Source organism: Strigops habroptila, chromosome 2 (assembly GCF_004027225.2).
Source record: "Strigops habroptila isolate Jane chromosome 2, bStrHab1.2.pri, whole genome shotgun sequence".
NCBI classification, from domain to species: Eukaryota; Metazoa; Chordata; class Aves; order Psittaciformes; family Psittacidae; genus Strigops; species Strigops habroptila.
In genome coordinates, this window is record NC_044278.2 from 95,250,588 (window position 1) to 95,269,580 (window position 18,993).

The 18,993-nt window shown below is 40.6% G+C and overlaps 1 protein-coding gene across 4 annotated transcripts in view; it reads right to left on the minus strand.

Annotated features, from left to right (window-relative positions):
• Positions 1-18,993, minus strand: part of CAB39L (calcium binding protein 39 like) — a 67,703-nt gene that overhangs the window by 14,329 nt on the left and 34,381 nt on the right. For all 4 annotated transcript variants that reach the window (XM_030474043.1, XM_030474060.2, XM_030474051.2 and 1 more), the window contains 3 exons: positions 11,855-12,019; positions 6,400-6,518; positions 470-638 (listed from right to left, as the gene is read on the minus strand). In XM_030474043.1, the coding sequence (XP_030329903.1) occupies positions 470-638; positions 6,400-6,518; positions 11,855-12,019 (453 nt within the window). The remainder of the gene's footprint in view (positions 1-469; positions 639-6,399; positions 6,519-11,854; positions 12,020-18,993) is intronic.

Here is an 18,993-nt window from a genome sequence, read left to right on the forward strand (position 1 = left end):
TAAGCACATGAATACATTGTAAAATAATCCACGGGCATAGCATTAATCTAAACTTGACTGCTGATCTCAGAAGGGACAGCAAAAATTACAAGGATTTCACAAGTGAATTTTAAATGGTTCCTTCTATTTACAGATTGTGGTCATGATGGGCAGCGGTTTTGTCTCTGGGGGAAGGTAGGGAGAGAAAAAGGTCATGCATTTTACAGGAACTGTATGTAATACATGATTAATTTGAGTTTTAAATGGTTGCCTTAAACACCTTTGATTGTCAAGATGAAGAACATTAATGAAATGTAAATCTGTATTGAATTAAAGATTCTTTGCTGACTTGATCAATGTCATGAATTTTATCCTTTACTGAACAATAAAAAAGCCACCCAGTTTAAAAGCAACACAACATTCAGTGATGACTGCTGATGGAGTGCCATTTTTGACACTAACACTACGAAGCAGGTATCGAAGAATTTACCTTGAATGTAGCAAAGGCATCAGAAGCTATATCAAATGTTGACATTTCCACATATTTAAAAAAATCTCTGAACTGTTCTGAAAAAAGTATGATTTTGGCCAAGGGTTCATGCCGGATACACTCTCTCAGCATAATTCCACAGCGTAAGGCAATATTTGGGGATTCATATCTGAAGAATGAAAAGAAACAGAAAAGATCAAAATGTAGAAGAACAAAGATTAACAGGCACTTTTCTAGCAACAGGGAACTTCGTAGCACAGGGAATGCAGGCACCAGAGGGGATACAACACATGGGCGGCAGCTCACAGCCACAGCACTGCACCCAGCTTCAGGATCTCAGCCCAAAGCTAAGGAGCAGATTAGGCTGCCAGCATTTTCCGCTGCAAGCCTCTGTCTTCCCAAGCCAAATCCCATTTTGGTGTAAATGTGCACTTCACCTCCTCTCTGTGGAAGAGTGGGGAGTGCACAATGTTTCAGCAGAGCTTCTTCATCCTTTCAGATTTATGAGAATGCAAAGCCTGTACAATATAACAATCTCCCTTTTCAGATTTGATTCTGAGCTCCTCAGTTTATCCAAGAAAAATATAACACCTCATGACCATCCATCACCTCCCACTCCTCTTCTAGAGAACGTTGCTCTAGAATATTAATACCTAACGAGGAAGGTGGAAGGAGTTTATCCAGGCAGTCTACATAGGATTAAGCTTTCTGTAGCTCTTAAGATCTTTTTTTTTTAAAGTTCCTAAGGAATTCTGCCCAATCCCTCTCCTGCAAAGGCTATGACTTTGTCCAGGATACAAGTACTCATTCCTCAGGTTACAATTCTGTTATGGCACAGGCATTGCAATAGCCAGGAGCCAGCACACTTCTCCATCTTGGAGAGAGAGATAGAGGGGGAAGCAATTCAGATCATCTTCTATTTCTATAAAGTCCGGATTTCTCTAAAGCTGAAATTAATCTGAAACAAAACTGTCAGAAGCATAATTAAAAAAAAAATTAAAAAAAAAGAAAGGATGAAATCCAACAATAAGAAAGGACTTTAAATGAACTTCTTTCAGCGATCTTCAGTCATGTGAAAGTGGTGAAGTCCAAGGGGACAGAAAGCACGCTCTGTTTCAATAAACCGGTTATACTATATCAGAACTGTGTATTATCACCCAGAGCTTATCAGCATCATTTTTCCTTTGCACAATTAATTCCTATCACTAGGCCAAAAGAGAAAAAAAGAAGAAGAAAAACACAAAATGCCATCTGTGCTGTAAGTGAGTGGGCCCTCAAATTTACCACCAGCTTGCAATTTAAAAGAATGGTAGTGTTTTGCGAGCATACCAGAGCTGCATACTTCAACCTGATGTCAACAATAGTTGGCTTAATGAAAAATGAACTACTATTCCAAACAGGCAAATGAAACTTCCCACCCTCAAGGAAATGCAGGCACTCAAGCCCCTGTTTGTTTCCTTTTGGGAAACATTTGCAAACGTGAATTTGTAACTCTTTAGACAACGGAAATTCGCTGATGTTTCCTGTCGAGGCATACCTCTCCTCAACTCCATCAACAGGAATACTAATTTTCAAGGAAAAAGAGGAGGAGTTGCTCCTAGGAGTGCAGCCAGGAAAATATTTAATAGTTGGCTAAGGAATATTTTGATTGGAATAAAAGCAAATTGCATTGTTTCCAGCACAATAACTTCTTAAAACATAAGTATCAACAGAATCATTCTTAGTCAAATGCTCCATTATATGGAAGTGGGTTATGGACCTCTGGCTGTTCACATAAGCGAGGGAAGTTGGGTTTGGCTCCTGGAATATGCCTGGAAGAAGTGTACAAGCTGCCCAGTCATAACTGGCATGTTCTCTGCACCCACACTTACATGAAAAGCCACCAGGCAGTAATGATTGAAATGCATTCCAAAATCACTGCTAATGAGCAATTAGTGCTCTATGCTGACATATTCCCAAAGCAGAAGAAAATATTGAGGAGCTCTCTGTTCAGATGACCTTACAACCTGAAGAAAACCCCACTTACTGACTACTGGGGACAATCAGAAAATGAAATAATGGACTTGAAAGATATCAAAACTCTTATTGTGGAGGCTGAAAGAGGCAAGACAGAGCAGAGATGTATCTCAGTGCAAAGAGAATTATACTTGCATGGCAAGTGCAGAAGATGGTACAAGGTAAGGAGCACAGGCAGGAGATCTGGAAGGCATTGAGCCTGGGAAACACAAGGTCTTGACAAATAGCTATATTCTAATCCGATTTTACACTAACTTCTATAGCCCGAGTTTATCCTTGGATAAAACCTAGGGCAGATCTGCAACTTCAGCCAATATACCATTAAAGCTTTAACTGCACTATGGTATGAAGAGGTCATCACAGAACAGATCAGGGCAGTGACTAAATACATTAGAGATAGCATGTGGCATGATATGTATTCACAAAGGAGCTTATAAATCTGTCACTTGTGAGAAACAATGCAAGTGCCACAAACTTCAAGTCCTTTACAGGCACTGTACTAGAGAGAAAGTATTTTAAAATACAAAGGACCAAAGTTATTTCTGGGCTAATGCAATATGCTGACACCAAAGAAAAAAAACTGGCCCAAATCTATTGAGTACTCTCTATACACCAACCATTGTATCCATCTGAAATCCTACTCATACACAAAGCCTGCGCACACAGAAAATAAGATACTATTAAAGCAAGCCCTCGTGCAGCAGGAAGGTAAATTAACCTACCAAAAAAAAGTTAAAAAAAAAAAAAAAGTAGTGAACTATGTGCTGTATGTTTTTCTGAAGCTGAGAAGCTGGAAGGAAGTAGCCAGCAAGTAAAATGAAGTCTAAAAGCTAAGAACAGTTAGTTATCTCAAGCTGGCAGTGCTGCTGGAGTATTAGGCAGGAAACACTGGGCGGGAGCTCTGATTCAGGATCCTTCCCACTCAACAGAGCTCACATTATACAACAAAAAAGCAACCTTTTGTTGATGCTGTTGGAAATTGACGGTCAGAGGAAATTTTACATCCAATAGAAGTAGAACAATGACAAGCTTTTGCAATAGTCCCATGTTCTTTCTTTTATTGTCATGGTAGAAATAGCTTTTTTTTTTTTCTCTCCAGATAATGTTATAGAATTATCACAGAATCACAGAATGGTTTGGGTTGAAAGGGACCTTAAAGATCATCCAGTTCCAGCCCCCTGCCATGGGCAGGGACACCTCACAGTAGACCAGGTTGTTCAAAGCCCCGTCCAACCTGGCCTTGAACACTGCCAGGGATGGGGCAGCCACAGCTTCTGCGGGCAACCTGTGCCAGTGCCTCACCACCCTCACAGGGAAGAATTTCTTCCTAATCTAAATCTACCCTCTTTCAGCGTAAAACCATTCCCCCTTGTCCTGTCACTGCATGCTCTCGTAAAAAGCCCCTCTCCAGATTTCTTGTATGTCATTAACACTGAATGGTACAAGCCAGCCAAATTCACTTTCCTTCAAGAAGATTCTTATTTCACATATTTCACTTAGCATTAAATAAACATGAAAAAGTGTCCTCAAGTCACCTTTTCAAGAGGTGGTGTCTATCATGAAGTGTGGGTTTCCCAGTCTCATAGCTGACTGCACACAAGCACTGCACGCTGCCTGCATGCAGCAAGCTGCGTGTTCAGGGCCCTACCCTTGTTGTAGGTACATGTTTTAAGTACCATTTATAGAGAGCCCCAGCAGCAGGACACAGGCAGGTAAGGCAGCATCACGTCTGACATCATTACACTGTTCTGCAGCAGCTGCTCAGGTACCGTCAGCCTGTTTAAGTCTGTCTTCTGGACTACTCATTAATTCAACAGCACTTTCTAACAAGAAAATCTAGAAATGACAATTCTGATACAGCGCAGTGCTGCAGAGAGATTGCCAAGAAATCATTAACAAGGAGCCCGAGGACCAAACTAACATGGACACGCTGCTCAACGCAGCAGGAATCTCCAAAAAAGCACCCAAGTGATGCCACTTAAATACTTCCAGTGGCTCAGGTCACCTACAGCAAAATGTCTGTCAGCAGCACATATGCAGAACATAAAATCTTTACTATCATCTTAATATTCTTGGTTCTTACAGATGCCAAAGAAGATCTGGGACATGATCCAAAAATATTTTTTAGCTTTAAATAAAGCCGAGACATATGGTAGTGATACACGCCCAACATGCAAAACCAAAATGAGTGAAAAATTGAAACAGCAAAGACAGAGAAAAGGGAAAAAAATGATTGTATCTATCTATGAAATTGAAAACAATTGTACAACTTAATGAAGACAGAGAGAATTAGCATCATTGTCCTGAGACTACCAGTTTGAGGTTTATACAAATGGTGAATTTTAATGAACAAATGAAACCAGAATCCATTTAAGTAGCAGAGTGGTCTCCTCTCTGAGGAAGCTGGCAATTTGTAACATAAAACAAATCAAGAATTTCAAAATTCAAGCTAAATCACTATACTTGTAAGAGCAAGGCTCAGCTCAGCCCATTCATCTGCCTGGGCTCACCACTGTCCTGCCTGTGAGGAAGGCAGCAGGTCCACACCTCCTGTCGCAGCAACCAAGAGCTTTGCCACGACGTCCAACCACAAGCTCACAGTTCTTGAAATCCCTGGTACTGACTAGTTCTCTCCATTACCTTTTTTCCCTACTCAGCTGTGCTGGAATGTGACCAATTTTGAAGGGAAAAGCTATTTTAGAGGACTCCTGTGCCTATCCCTCTCCTGGCTCAGGTCTGCCCCTGGGAGAGGCTGGCTGAAAGGAATTTTGCCCTTGGGGCTGTAACTTCGTCATGCACAAACCTCAGATGGCAATTAAGTATGTTCCTAACTCTGGCTGTGGAGCAAATGGTAAACATGAATATCTTCAACCTCAAGAGCAAGAAAAGCAAGGGAAAATCATTCTCTTAAGAACCATTAGTTTAAAAGGCTTATATCATCTTTTTGATGTGCTGTTGATAGGCTGTTACTAGTGTGACCATACAACTACTATGAGTCCATGTTGTTTCATACTGATCAGTATTCATACTGATCAATAAATGAACTTATTTCTACATCAGTTATTTAATCCCAATCACATGTATTGTCATTTATTTTGGAAAAAAAACCCCAATCAAAATCCTAAAGGCAAAAGAAATGGACCAGAAAACAGCAGACTTCAAGGGCTGGAAAAGCAAAGCTTCTCACTGAATGGAAGGTGCTTTTAGTCAAAAGTAAAGGGAACAGAAATCTCAGGAGTTTTAGGCCAACACTTGGGCACTCCTGAATGCAACTACAGCTGGTGTCCTCCGCACACAGCAGTCTATGCCTCTCCTTGGCCAACTTACCTTGGGAACCACCAGGTCACAGCTGAGCACTGACTCCCTCAAAGGTTAACACACACACACACACACACAAAATATTTAATGCTGAAAGTTGTGGAGTTCATTACAGAATTAATTTAAAGTTGAAGTTCACATGTGGCTACAAGGGCTGGAGAAGCCTGTTCCCCAGACACAACTATTCTTTTCATGCATTTTTGCTTCCCTGCGTTCTAACACATGGTGGTCCAGTTTGACTCCAGTTATTTACAGACACCACTCTAAGTCACTCCTGCAATGCTAAAAGGTCTAAATGAAACTCAGCAGTCATCAACAATGCTACAGAAGAGTTTGGGGCAAGAACTGAAGTACAATCATGTGGGGAGCACATAATTATTCCAACATGAAGTTTGGTGAAGAAATAATGGCCAAATAAAATAATCCAGTCATTAAAAGTATACAGTTAAGTAGAAAGAAAGTCAATATGAAACAAAATAAGAGATCTGGGACAACATCTCTTTTTTTTGTTCAATAAAAGTGACAAAGTAGATCAGCCGCAGTGCCAGCATGTTCCAGGCAATGCTGTTTAATGAAAATCAAATTAAAGCACCCACCCTTTTAGAAGCATGAATAGGATATGTGGATGGGCACTAATGTATTCCACAGTAGGGCTGCGTGTGCCAATTTGTCTTCTCAAGATGTTGTTAAATATCTGGGAAACGTCCTTTTTGCCCTGTTAAAGAAGCAAAATATATCTTCAACTGGAAAAACATAAACAAATAACCATTTACTATAACCTCTATTTAAAGTAGAAATTAAACTGAAAAGAAAACAAGCCAGTCTCTTTTTTTGGGGCGGTTCTCTACCTCATACTTGCCGTTCAATGCCATAAGAAGGCTTCCTCTGTTGGAGTGGCTCTGAAGACTACTGATCCCCCCACTCCCCTTTACACCTTTCTTTTTCTAAATGAAGATATGCATCCTCCTTATTCTGTCAAACAAGTCCCTGGCTATCTTAAATAGCAACATTAAAGTACAAAAAAAGCAAGCTACTAACTCGAGCCAAACACGCTTTTGTGGTGTGTACTATTGCTCCTGCAGCCTCCGAATTTGAGGGTTACAGGGTTAAATTTAAAGCTGTGCCCACTATTTCACTATGAAAAATAAAATAATTACTACTGATAAAACAGCTGCATCACATACATGTTTCTGCTTTACTCACAACTAAGATCCTTCACTTTGTCATTATTCTCTCCTGAATACATGTATCTACACAATCATGTTTTGCCTTCAAATGCTTTCCTGTGCAAACAGCTTTTCAGAAGGTCTTTCCAAATTATGTTCCAAATTATTCAGCCACAAGGTTTGCCAATACATCTTGCATTAGAAGTCCTCTTCCTCCCCCACTGCTTTCTCCCATAGCCACAGGAGACAAATTGATGTATGAAATTCAGGGAGGGGAAGACCACTGCACTAATGACCAGTAACCAAGGCACTGAGTCAACAGCGGGTCACTATGCGCAGGACAAGCTAAAGCAAAAGGTTACTTACAATTTGTACATGATCATCGATCTGCCTCAAGAGGACAAACATTCCATGGCAAAGAACTTATTGAATGTTTGAAGCCAAGGAGCAGAGAGTTTCGCACAAAGGGAAATTCCCAGGTTTCACCTCTACAAACAAATCACTGCTGAGAAACACAAAATATTCTGCTTTCCTTCTCATTCCAACCCAGATGGTTTGGAGACTTGGGGACATGAGGAATTAAATAGGAGAATCAAGTCAGAGCAGGCCAGTCCATCTGCCTTTGTCTGCAACACTTCTGACCCTTGGACATTCTCTTAATTAGACTAATTCTCTATAAAGTCATCCTATTCTCCCCTATCTTTACAGCACCCGTAACATATGCCTGGAATCCTATGATCACCAGTGGCTTCAGAAGTTACTCCAAGACAAAACAGATCCAGAGAAGAGCTATTGAAAGGGTGAGGTGAAAATGGCCAGAAATTAAGTGATCCTCTCTGCTATGCCAAGTTTTATATCAGTTACTTAATATTAGGTGCACTGCAGCATTCTGTGCAATAGCAGAGGCAGGGGGCTTGGAACTAGGTGATCTTTAAGGTCCCTTCCAACCCAAAGCATTCTGTGATTCAATAATCTCTTTATACATCTCAGAGAGGACATATGCATATATATGTATATGTATATGTGCAATTATATAAAGTTTTCTAGAGACCAGTGATGGTGAAAGCCCAAGAGAAGTTGGTCTCTCTGGGTTCTTCTGGAGGGGATGAAGACAGATAGGATGGAACCAAAGCAGATTTCCCTCAACACCAGACATCTATAAAGATTGTAGAAATACTTCTACAACACTTCTTACTTGGATCTGTAATTCAATTTTGCCTATGAAATTCAATTTGCCATACGAAATACATATGGCTACTAAAGCACAAGATAAGGCATCATGGAGATAAAGTGGCTAGACAAGAACAAAAAACCTGCAAAGGATGTCATTATACAAATAATAAACTGCATTATACCTATACCATAATTTAGCTCATGTTTCAAGAGAAAGTAAGGGAAAGCTTCTAATGTCACCTGTCTTGAGCTTGTGGCTATTTCCTGCCTCTTTCAGTGGCTTTACAGCTTGTGAACCTTTCGGCTAACACACAGTTAGCAACACCTATTTGTTTAGTTGACCTTTTCTGTATGCCCACTTCCCTCAGTTCTTCAAAGTTCAACAATAAACTTTGTCTTTTAAATTTCAAAAAACCCAGTCTGACCTTGATTCTGAGCTCCTGCCCAAACCCAGCATTAGTGCTTCCAAACAGTATGTCCTGGGTTCAGCTGTAGCAGTCACTTTTTTCTCCTTCTTAGTAGCTGGTGCAGTGCTGTGTGTGGCCTACTGCCACATCACTCTGAAAACGCCCGATCTCATCTCACAAAGAACTGTCATGGTTTAAGTCCAGCCAGTAACTCAGAACCACACAGCCGCTTGCTCACTCCCCCTGCTTCTTCCTGCCCCTGCTCCTAGAGGGATGGGGAGGAGAATCAAAAGAATGTAACTCCCACGGGTTGAGATAAGAACAGTAACTAAGGTATAATACAAAACCACTGCTGCTACCACCAGTAGTAATAATAGTGATGAGGGAAATAACAAGGGGAGAGGATACAATTGCTCACCACCCCCCGACCGATACCCAGCCCGACCCGAGCAGTGATCTGGGCCTTCCGGGTAACTCCCCCCGGTTTATATACTGGGCATGACGTGCCATGGTATGGAATACCCCTTTGGCCAGTTTGGGTCAGGTGTCCTGTCTCTGCTTCCTCCTGGCTTCCCCTCCTTCCTGGCAGAGCGTGAGACTGAGAAAGTCGTTGATCAGAGTAAGCATTACTTAGCAACAACTAAAAACATCAGTGTTATCATCGTTGTTCCCAGGCTGAAAGTCAAAAACACAGCACCGCACCAGTTACTAAGGAGAAAAAATGACTGCTACAGCTGAAACCAGGACACAATATCATCACCAAAATTATATTTTGTGTCTTGAGTGCCAGAAGCAATAAACCTGTGTCTTCTATAGGCATGTGATGGACATGTGCAAGTCTCCCCTATAGGCACACCTGCCCCCAGCCACACGTGCTGTAAGTGTACTGGCAGATGAAAGACAAATGGGACAGGACTCAGGTCTGTGCTTGTGCCTTTTTCTTCGTGTGGGCATTAACTCTGGTCTTGCTTCTCTAAACAGCCATCAAGTTTCATGAGGTCTTTGAAAGCACATCTTCAAAGGGAAGTACAGCTGTGCAAAACTGGGATCAAAGCGAGCAGCAGGGTTGGTGAGGAGGAGACGGGGAGTCAGGGCAAAACAATGTAACCTGCATGAACATTCCCTTCAGAAATCAGATTTTCAAGTAATCTATGATTTTGCTTTCTACCATTACATACAGATAAAAAAAAAAAAATAATGTGCATGTTCTAAAGTGAGGAAATTCTTGTTTGACAAAGTAACCTAAATACCAGCTGTGGCCACCAATATAACAAAATGGAAGCAGAGAAGTTGATACACTGAAAAAGTCCATGGGGACATTAAGACAAAGAAGCACATGCTCTTACTGTCCTCTTGTTCAATGGCATTTAGTTTCTACTGTGTTGCCAAAAAAGCATGTACATCAGCTTTGTTAAATGATTGAAAAGGTTGTATCATGGAAAAATCTATTTTGCAATAGAATATTAGAATTGCTTGTAATAGCAGTAATTCAGCAACACATTAGGTATTTCATTCAGTGCTGGTATTTGAAGACTGTGGGTTCAATATGTCCATACAGAATGTTTTGTCTGACAAAAGCAATACAGACTGTCATGTAACTAAAAGAATGCAGTAGTTTCCCTTCTGTGGTGTATTTGCTGACAGTATCTTCTCCTCCCCCCCTCCCCTTTTCTCTTAAAAACAAATAAATAAATTACTGGATTTTGAAGGTTTGGGGTTGTTGGGTTTGGGGTGGTTTTTCTGTAATTAAGACATGTAACAGTAACCAGGGGTAGCAGGGGAAGCATTGAGGCAGCAGGATCTCAATAAATTCAAGCATAAAAAAACCAAACCCAACTCCTGAACTTAAGATCTGAAGAAAAGTGAGAGACCTTCACTAACACCACTTCCAAAAATTAACAGAAAATAAATAGAATCATAGCATGGTTTGGGTTGGAAGGGACCTTAAAGACCATCTAGTTCCAACCCCCTGCTATGGGCAGGGACATCTTCCACTAGACGAGGTTGCTCAAAGCCCCGTCCAACCTGGCGTTGAACACTGCCAGGGATGGGGCATCCTAGCCTCAATGGGAATGGGGGGAAGAGAGGAAAAAAGAAAACATAAATCTATAATTTCTCCCTTTCATTCATTTACAAAATGGAAAGTAAAGAAACAACAAATAGTTTTGATAATAGGAGAAAACTTCCACAAGCAAATACCTCCCACAAGAAGTGGCTCTGAGAGCGTCAGCAGGGAACTGATTTTTAAATTCAGCAGCTGCCACGCACTATCCATTGGGTACTGCTCCTGCTTCAGACCTCAGCAGCGAAGGTTTGGTTCCTGGGAGCTGGGGATTTCTCACTGTTCAGAAGCGCTGGGACACTTGTGACGATCCACCAGCATCCGGGAAACACAGAAATCATGGGACTCATAACAGCAGTCCCTGTGGACCGCTATCCCAGCTGACCACAGACCACAGGAACACTGTCATGACCTGCCAGTGACAGTTTCTTCCCAGTCCTACCAGTCAAAGGTCAATTAAAAGAGTTTATAATTATCCTGAATCACTGCAATATTTTCTATTATAATTCTTCTCATTTTTTATAAGTAAGTTCAGTGGTTTTTGTAATTGTCTACAATGTTTTTTGCTTTAACAAGACAACTGGCAAGGAGTTCTATGGAATGTATGATTTTTTATATAACTACATGAAATTAAATAATATATATACACATATATATTCATATTAATATATTTCTGCTGTCAAAAGAAGTTATATTCCTTTCTTCTTTTAATCCAAATCATTAAGTGGGGGCAACCCAATTTACCTTGCCACCTGTTTTTAACACCTTTTTCACCTCCCTTCCTCTCAATTAAACTGTACCAATTTTTTGCAGTCTGTGTCACATGATATTTTCCCATGATTCCAGTTATTTTTATTCCATGTCCCTGCCCCCTTCTAAATTGGACACGCTCTTCAAAGACAGCGGTTGGCTCTAGTTTACGATCCCAAGGAGGCTCATCATCACTGCAGCTTACAAGGTCAGTCAGAAATGGTATTCTAAGCATCATTTCCTATCTAGTTTGGACACACATGGCAATATTTCTTGTTTTGTTTTAACAAATAAACAGAAAAAAAAAAAAAAATCAGATGCATTGCATTTACTTCCAGTATCTGAGTACATCTATCAGGACACTGACCAATCTACAGCATGTGAAAACCAGTTTTGAATGCAATGAAATTATTTAGACATCAGGAAAATACAGCTCTACTCACTGACAACACTGAGACCAAAGAGGTGAAAAGGTTTCTGGATGCTGACCTACCTCAAAATCTATCAGCTGCAGGTTGGCAATAAGTGTCACTAGAAGGCCACTGTTGTATAGCTCTTGCGCCAGCTGAGCCACAATTTCTGTAGGTGGCTCCTTGTCTGTGGTCCCACACAGAATTTCCTTCATTGCTTGCAGAGATTTTGACACTTCCTCTGATGCCTGTTTGCCAGCACACAGGTTTTGTTTAAAAAAAAAATGAAAGAAAAAGAAAAAAAGCATTTTACTTTAAAAGACAAGCAGTTCAAACCAAAAGCTTCTAACCATACTGACAATGACTGTTATCTGTCGTAAAATGGCTTAATAATGTACTGTAATCCCTGAGGCTGGAGGATCCACAGAGGATTCTGCAGGTCCTACACAAGCACAGTTATTTTCAATCTAAACACAACATGCCATCACTTACAGACCACAGGCATAAAATAGGGGCAGTTCCTGAGCAGCAGCCCCCGACCAGCTTTCCCCCTAGTTTATATACTGAGCATGACATCATATGGTCTGGAATACCCCTTTGGACAGTTGAGTCAGCTACCCTGGCTGTACCTCCTTCAGCCCTTTGTGCACCCCCAGCCTGCTCGCTCGTGGGGTGAAGTAAGGAGCAGAAAAAGCCTTGGCTCTGTGTAAGCACTGCTCAGCAACAACTAAAACATCCCTGAATTATCAACATCCCTCTCATCTTAAATCCAAAACACAGCACTGTACCAGCTACTAGGAAGAAAATTATCTTAGCTGAAACCAGGACACCCTGCCAGCTTTGCATTGCCACCACCTATTTCTCCTCATCAAGTGTAGTTTGAGCCAGCATTTTCTGCAAGGGATTTGCCTACTGAGCCGGCAGGCACTTCAATCTCAGGTTGGGGAATTAATTAAACGAAACAATTGAGCAACCTGGTCTGGCATGAGGTGTCCCTGCCCATGGTAGGGGGGTTGGAACTAGATGGTCTTAAAGTCCTTTGTAACCCTAACCATTCTATGATTCTAATTTGCTTTAGTAAAGCTCCACAGCTGTTACCAAATGAACTAAAATAAGTCTTTCATCTTTTGCTCCCACCTACTGTATATTAATTTTGTGCAAAGTTTCAGGTATCTAACGTAGAGGATAAATCATGAATCACTTTGCAAAATGTCTTGACCAGAAAGATTATAACAGGAAAATGAAAGAGAAATGCATGTAAACAGGTAACAGCTTAGTGTTTGTGGCAGTCAGCAGGTTTAAAAGTGAATGATAACATCCCACTTCCCAAAGCTCTGGCTCACGCTCTCCTCCCAGGTTTGATCCACTTCGTATAAATAAAGACTCCGTGGAGCAAAGGTGTTATTTTTTCACGTGTGTGTGTGTGTGTGCTTTAAATCCCACCACCTCTAGCCATGGGGCTATGGAGGCAATAGCTCTTTCTGGGTTGGGGTATATTTAATACACGCATGACCGCAGCAAGCCTGGTTGGATTTTTTGGCAGGGAGTGGGAAGGAAGTAAAGGACAGGTTTGAAAGCAAAGCTGAGAATGAGAGCAAAGTGCCAGGCAAGACGGTTAAAGATGCTGAAGATAGGACAGCATTTCACATCTATATTGCAAAACCTTTATTTGAAATTAGTGTTTCATTAGCTTAGCAGGGGAAAAAAATAAATAAAGACACACACAGAAAACCCAGGAGTCATTTGTAAAAGCTAACTGCACATTAATGGATGTTCAAAGCCAAATCAATGATTTCAATATCTCTCTCGCATAAACTGAAAGGAAAAAATGTCATACTTTCATATACCACCCCACCAATCTGCATAAAATAAACCCACAGTCCTGCAGAGAGGCACCTCTCACGTGCTGCTGATCTTCCAATACCTTAATACAGATTTAAACCACAGGTTTTATTCACATCAGTGAATAAAAACCCTAGAAAAAGCCTAGAAATCCTTAAAAACAAAAAAAGCAAAACCAAAACCCCAATAAAAAGCCACTTTCACATTATACCTACCTGGAAGATTCAAGGATTGATTTTGCACACTATAAAGAAATGTTCTCCCCCAATCTGTTTGTACCTACTCTCAGTTTTCTGCTAGTTGAGATAGGTCATGATGAGCAGTGTGTAAATGAATATGACTATGTGATAACTTTAACCACAGCGGAAGTCTTGCTCCTTACCATCGCTCAGCAAAAGAGCCTATTTTTACCTCAAATGTCAGTGGTATGTCACTAGAGATATCCCACAGAGTACAGATGGGATTAACAACAGGGGTGCTATCTTGGAAACTAAAGCTCTGAATCTTTAGAAGAGCTGTGCAAATATTTTCATATCAAAGGAAAAACCCATACAGTTTTGGCTTTTCATCCATTCTTCTGGGCAGGGTGTGAATATCCCTGGCATTCTGTGGCAAAAAACACATTAATTCCTTTCCTTTCAAGTATAAGTAGTCCCTTCTGATATATAGAAAAATCTCTGCTAGACTCAGCTTTAGGTTTAATTTTCAAAAAGGAAAGCAAAAAGCAAAATGAAAGAGAACATGAAACTATAGAGCACTGTGGTGTTGATGGGCACAAGTGGGCACCACAGATGTATTTCTCTAATCATCTGCCATCCCACCCGCCCACCTTCTCAGCTTTTCTACATGCAATTTGCATCTCATGTTTAACTTCCTCCCCATTCACATCCTCTGGATAGTCTGTGGTTTGACATTCAACCTACTACCAAAAGCCATTCCCGGTCAAATCTAAGGACAGCTCTTTGGTGCCTATCCTTTATAATCTATCTGGAGGAAAACTGTAATCCCAAACACAGATTCTTAAAATAACAGCCACTTCTACCCTCCACTTTGACATTCCCACTTAATCTCACAGCATTTTTAGAATAATACCCTAAGTACATAAGCACTGTTTCTGGGATGGAAACTTGTTCAAGACTCAGAAGAAAAAAAAAAAAAAAAAAGGAAAGACATTCCAAGATCCAAAGACCCAAGATCTGTCCAAAACAAACAACAAAGCAAATACATTCACTAAAATACATGGAAAATACAAGCTGACAGAAACATAGCTGCAGAACAGCTTGTCGTAAGAAACCAGACTCATTCTGACCCTTTGCACAAACCAACAAAAGCCTCAGCAAGGCACCCTTCCCCCAGCAATGCCACTAGCAGAACTGCAGCAACAAAGGAAAAAAGATTTGCTAGAAATTCCAAAGACTATTACGACTTCTATGCTACTTTTTATTTTCCATCAGTGGCAACAGCAACAATAGCAAAGTGCTGCAACTGCCACTTCAGCAGAAGTTACAGAGCAAAAGAAAAGGTTTCGTGAAATATCAAAGCACTTTAAGCCATTTGCCTCAATCTTGCAATTAAGCACAATCTTATTTCTAGCAGATTTTCCTTTTGCCCCCTAGGTGTGAGTCCTTCACATCATGACTTAATGTATGCCATTATATTTAGAGAAGCTGGTGTGAACAGAGGGGAAAAAAAAAAGGGAGAGGAAAAAACTGAACAAAGAATCCCAAACAGAACAGCTTACATATATTACATGGAAATGTCAAAAGTGGATATGCTGAACTTTGGACAGTTAAAAGTTGCAGACAGGGACAACAAAGCACAAGATGAAACGCAAGCTGATTCCCAGCACACACATTAATTTAGTGTTTGTGCTGCTGTCACTGCACAGACGTCAGGATCTTGACCTCCAAAAAAAACTTAGGATGGAAAAGACCTTTAAGATCATCAAGTCAAACTGTTACCCCAGGACTGCCAAGTCAACCAGTAAACCATGTCACTAAGGGCCTCATCTACATGGTTTTTGAACACTTCCAGGGACGGCAATTCCACCAGTTCCCTGGGCAGCCTGTCCCAATACCTGATTCACCCTTTCAGTGAAGAAACTTGCAGGTTTCTAGCCTACAGGCATCTCAGTTCGCAACATCCAAACTTGGGAGGATCCAATTCCGCCACAGAACACTAAAATCCAGGGTGGGTACACGGCTAAGTCTCAAATGAGTTACAAGGTTGATTTGCAATAGCTGTGTAAGGGCAGTAAAGGAGAGCACTACCCATACACGCCTGCACAACGAAGGCAGCCTTATCAACAACGGCCATCTCTTCTCTGCTTTCACCCAACACAGGACTAACAAGTTATTTCCAACAAGAAACACCTCTTTATCCACAGAGTATAGTTTATAGTGACCGGCAACCCACAAGAGGTTTCTGGGTCCATTTTGAAATAAAATGTTTTGTGTAAATGTTGAAATCTAACAATCCTTGGATTACTCTGCTAACCCTGCTAGACCAGGTGATGTACAATAGACTTGGAGCTGGAAAACTGACAACATAGGTAAGCCTTTATAACTTCTCTAAGTTAAATTATAAACTTGTTCAACCTCCCCTGCTTATAAAGTTGATTTTTTTTGTCACCATTAATGTGTCTTTCCAAACCTACCAACAGCTTCAACAGCAAGAGCTGGAAACTTTTGAGTTAAACATACTTTTCGCAAGCTTGTTTTCCTCATAGATCTAAGTCTTATAATTGCTGAGTTAATGGGACCATAACACAAAGAAAGGAGCTTATGAAGAAATTATACCCTGAAATTCTATATGAAAATCTTCCCCTGAAAGACCTCAAGACTCTCCCTTCTGCAGCCTAACATGCATGTGAAGACCAGCCCATTTGGTTCTAAAGGTCCAGCCTTTATTATACAGAATGGGTAACACTACTATGCCTACTGACCTATTTCCACACTCCAGTGGTGATCTTCCATTCCCACAGTGCTAATATCAGGTTCTTCAGTTTAACTTGCTTTGCCAGGTCTAGAAGACAATTTCTGAGTTTTATCTATTTTTTTTTCTGACTGATCCCTAGAGGAGGGCCAAAGTGCATGACAACATTCTTAGGGCAGTAATTTAGCATTATTAAGGAATGCTAAACAATGGTTAATTTTTTCTCTATATTCCACAATTATACACAAGGCACTTCAATAAGGAATTTCTTGATTTTTTTCATTAAGGGATTACAAAGAAATCCTAAGAGTCTTTTTTTCTGTTCTTCTAAAATCTTCCAGAGAGATTTTAAAGAGTAGCATGGAAGGCTAAAACAAAGGTCTTATCTGTTGTTCATGCAGAAAGCTGAATTTTTATTTCCATAATCACGGATTGGGACTTTCTATACTCAAAAGGCTGTTTTATTTGCAACACTGCTTGTGCGTGATAAAGCAAAACAAACGAAGCAGAGCATTGACTTCAGAAATCAAAACTTCATAAAGTCAGTTTTTTAAAACCAGAGGTACTTTACAAACAGTCCTCAACTGCAGCAACTTAAATTTTTTAGCTATTTCAACTGGCTTAACAAAAATTACCTCTATTGACTAACCTTGACCTTCCCCTCCAGTTTCACATTTATCCTAAAAGGGTCATATTAGGTGCTCACAGTCCATACCTTGTCAAAGAGAGAGACAGATGGATCTCCTGTTATGCCATGTAGATCCATTGCATCTTTTTACTCCTCTCCAAGGAAGATTACAGAAACCGTAATGGGGAAAGTATCAGGCCTTGAATAATCAACAGTCTGAGCTCCTACACCTGAACTGCAACTTTTCAAAGCTTTCAGTGGGGTGTCTCTATTTTACCTCTGTTTCACCAACAGGTTAGAAGTTTCACACGTATGTACATATGTTACAGGTCAGAAGGGCTTATTCTTACTTTTACTCACCCAGGAACTTAATATATTACCAACTATTACAGGAAGAAAAAAACCAGACTGCATGAACTTTTTCCACCTTTCCAAACTCAGATATCAAATATACATAAGAAAAATACAGGATGCCTGACATCTGTCATCTGCATAGCGATCAAGAAATCCCCAACCGCTCATAAGAATACAGCGAATAGGATCGTATGTCTTCTGTTTGTGTACCTAGTATATTTCCAGGGCAAAAATCTCCTAAACTGTTGCTTGCTTGCACAGCAGCAGACAGTAACACACATAGATGCCTGCCAGTGTGATGTTAAATACTCCAATGTGTGATTCAGTGAACTGCCAGTATTCCATGCTATATAAAAGCAAAAAGCTCCTTGGTTTGGCTTTATCTTGTTTAAAAATATTCTGTGTGATTCAAACCAATTTTCCTCCTAAACGAATAGTGCCAACACAACTCTCTACATGCAACTGTAAGCATTCCCAAGAAGAGCCACTAGCGGAATGTGAATCCAACATCTGTGTAGTTTCAGGGTCATCCCAATTGACTTATTCTTGGTAAAATTTCATGCTTAACAGACATACAGGAACAAATTGTGGACATTTCGGATCAGGAGGCATGAACTCTTGTCATTTAGCAAAATAATAGTACTCAAGGAAGCTAGCAAAGACAATTTGGCCAAGCAGGCACAACAGGGGAACGCCTTGTAAAAAGATGTATGATTAAACGAAAGAGACAGGTTTGCCCCACCTGGACATAAATTCCTTTCCCACTGTTAATCCTGCAATCCTGCACTTAAGACAGAACTAAAGGTTGTAAAGTCCTTAAAAATAATTTAAAAAACAGGCAACAGATGAGACTTTTAACTCTCAGCACCAGCACCTGATTGTATCTGGAGTTTCTCCCATCTCTAGAGTAGTAACAGGCTTTAGCAGAACAGGGAAGCTGAAACATGAAACGCCCCACAAAATCCCAGGACATGCCAAGCTGAAAGGAAGGCCAAGCCCTTCTTATCTAATTCCCTTGGTTTCAGTGTGCAACAATGAAGTTGAAGGCAATTTTGCAACTGACTTTGGCAGCTGCAGAATCTCATCCATGAGCATCCATGTTCACAGTAGTCTTACAACCATTCTTCCATGCAAATGCACATCACATCCTTCGCACGCGCCTCATCTCACACCCTGGTCCCCAGTTGCTATATCAACACAGGAGCAAGCAAGGTGAACAGGAGCTGATAATGGCTTCTTGTTGTGATGTAAAAACACAGGATTTATTGATATAAATATTTGGTTCAGAAATCTTACAGTCTTTTAACTGTAGCCTTAATAAAGTGCTGCTCTCCTGACCCTTCTGAACAGTACCAAATTTGTTATAGTACATGGAGGTGAAACAAAAGACAGATTGCAGTGACCTACCTGAACAAGCAGTCTTGTTAGATACATGCAAGTGAAAGAGGCAGAAGCTAGACACTT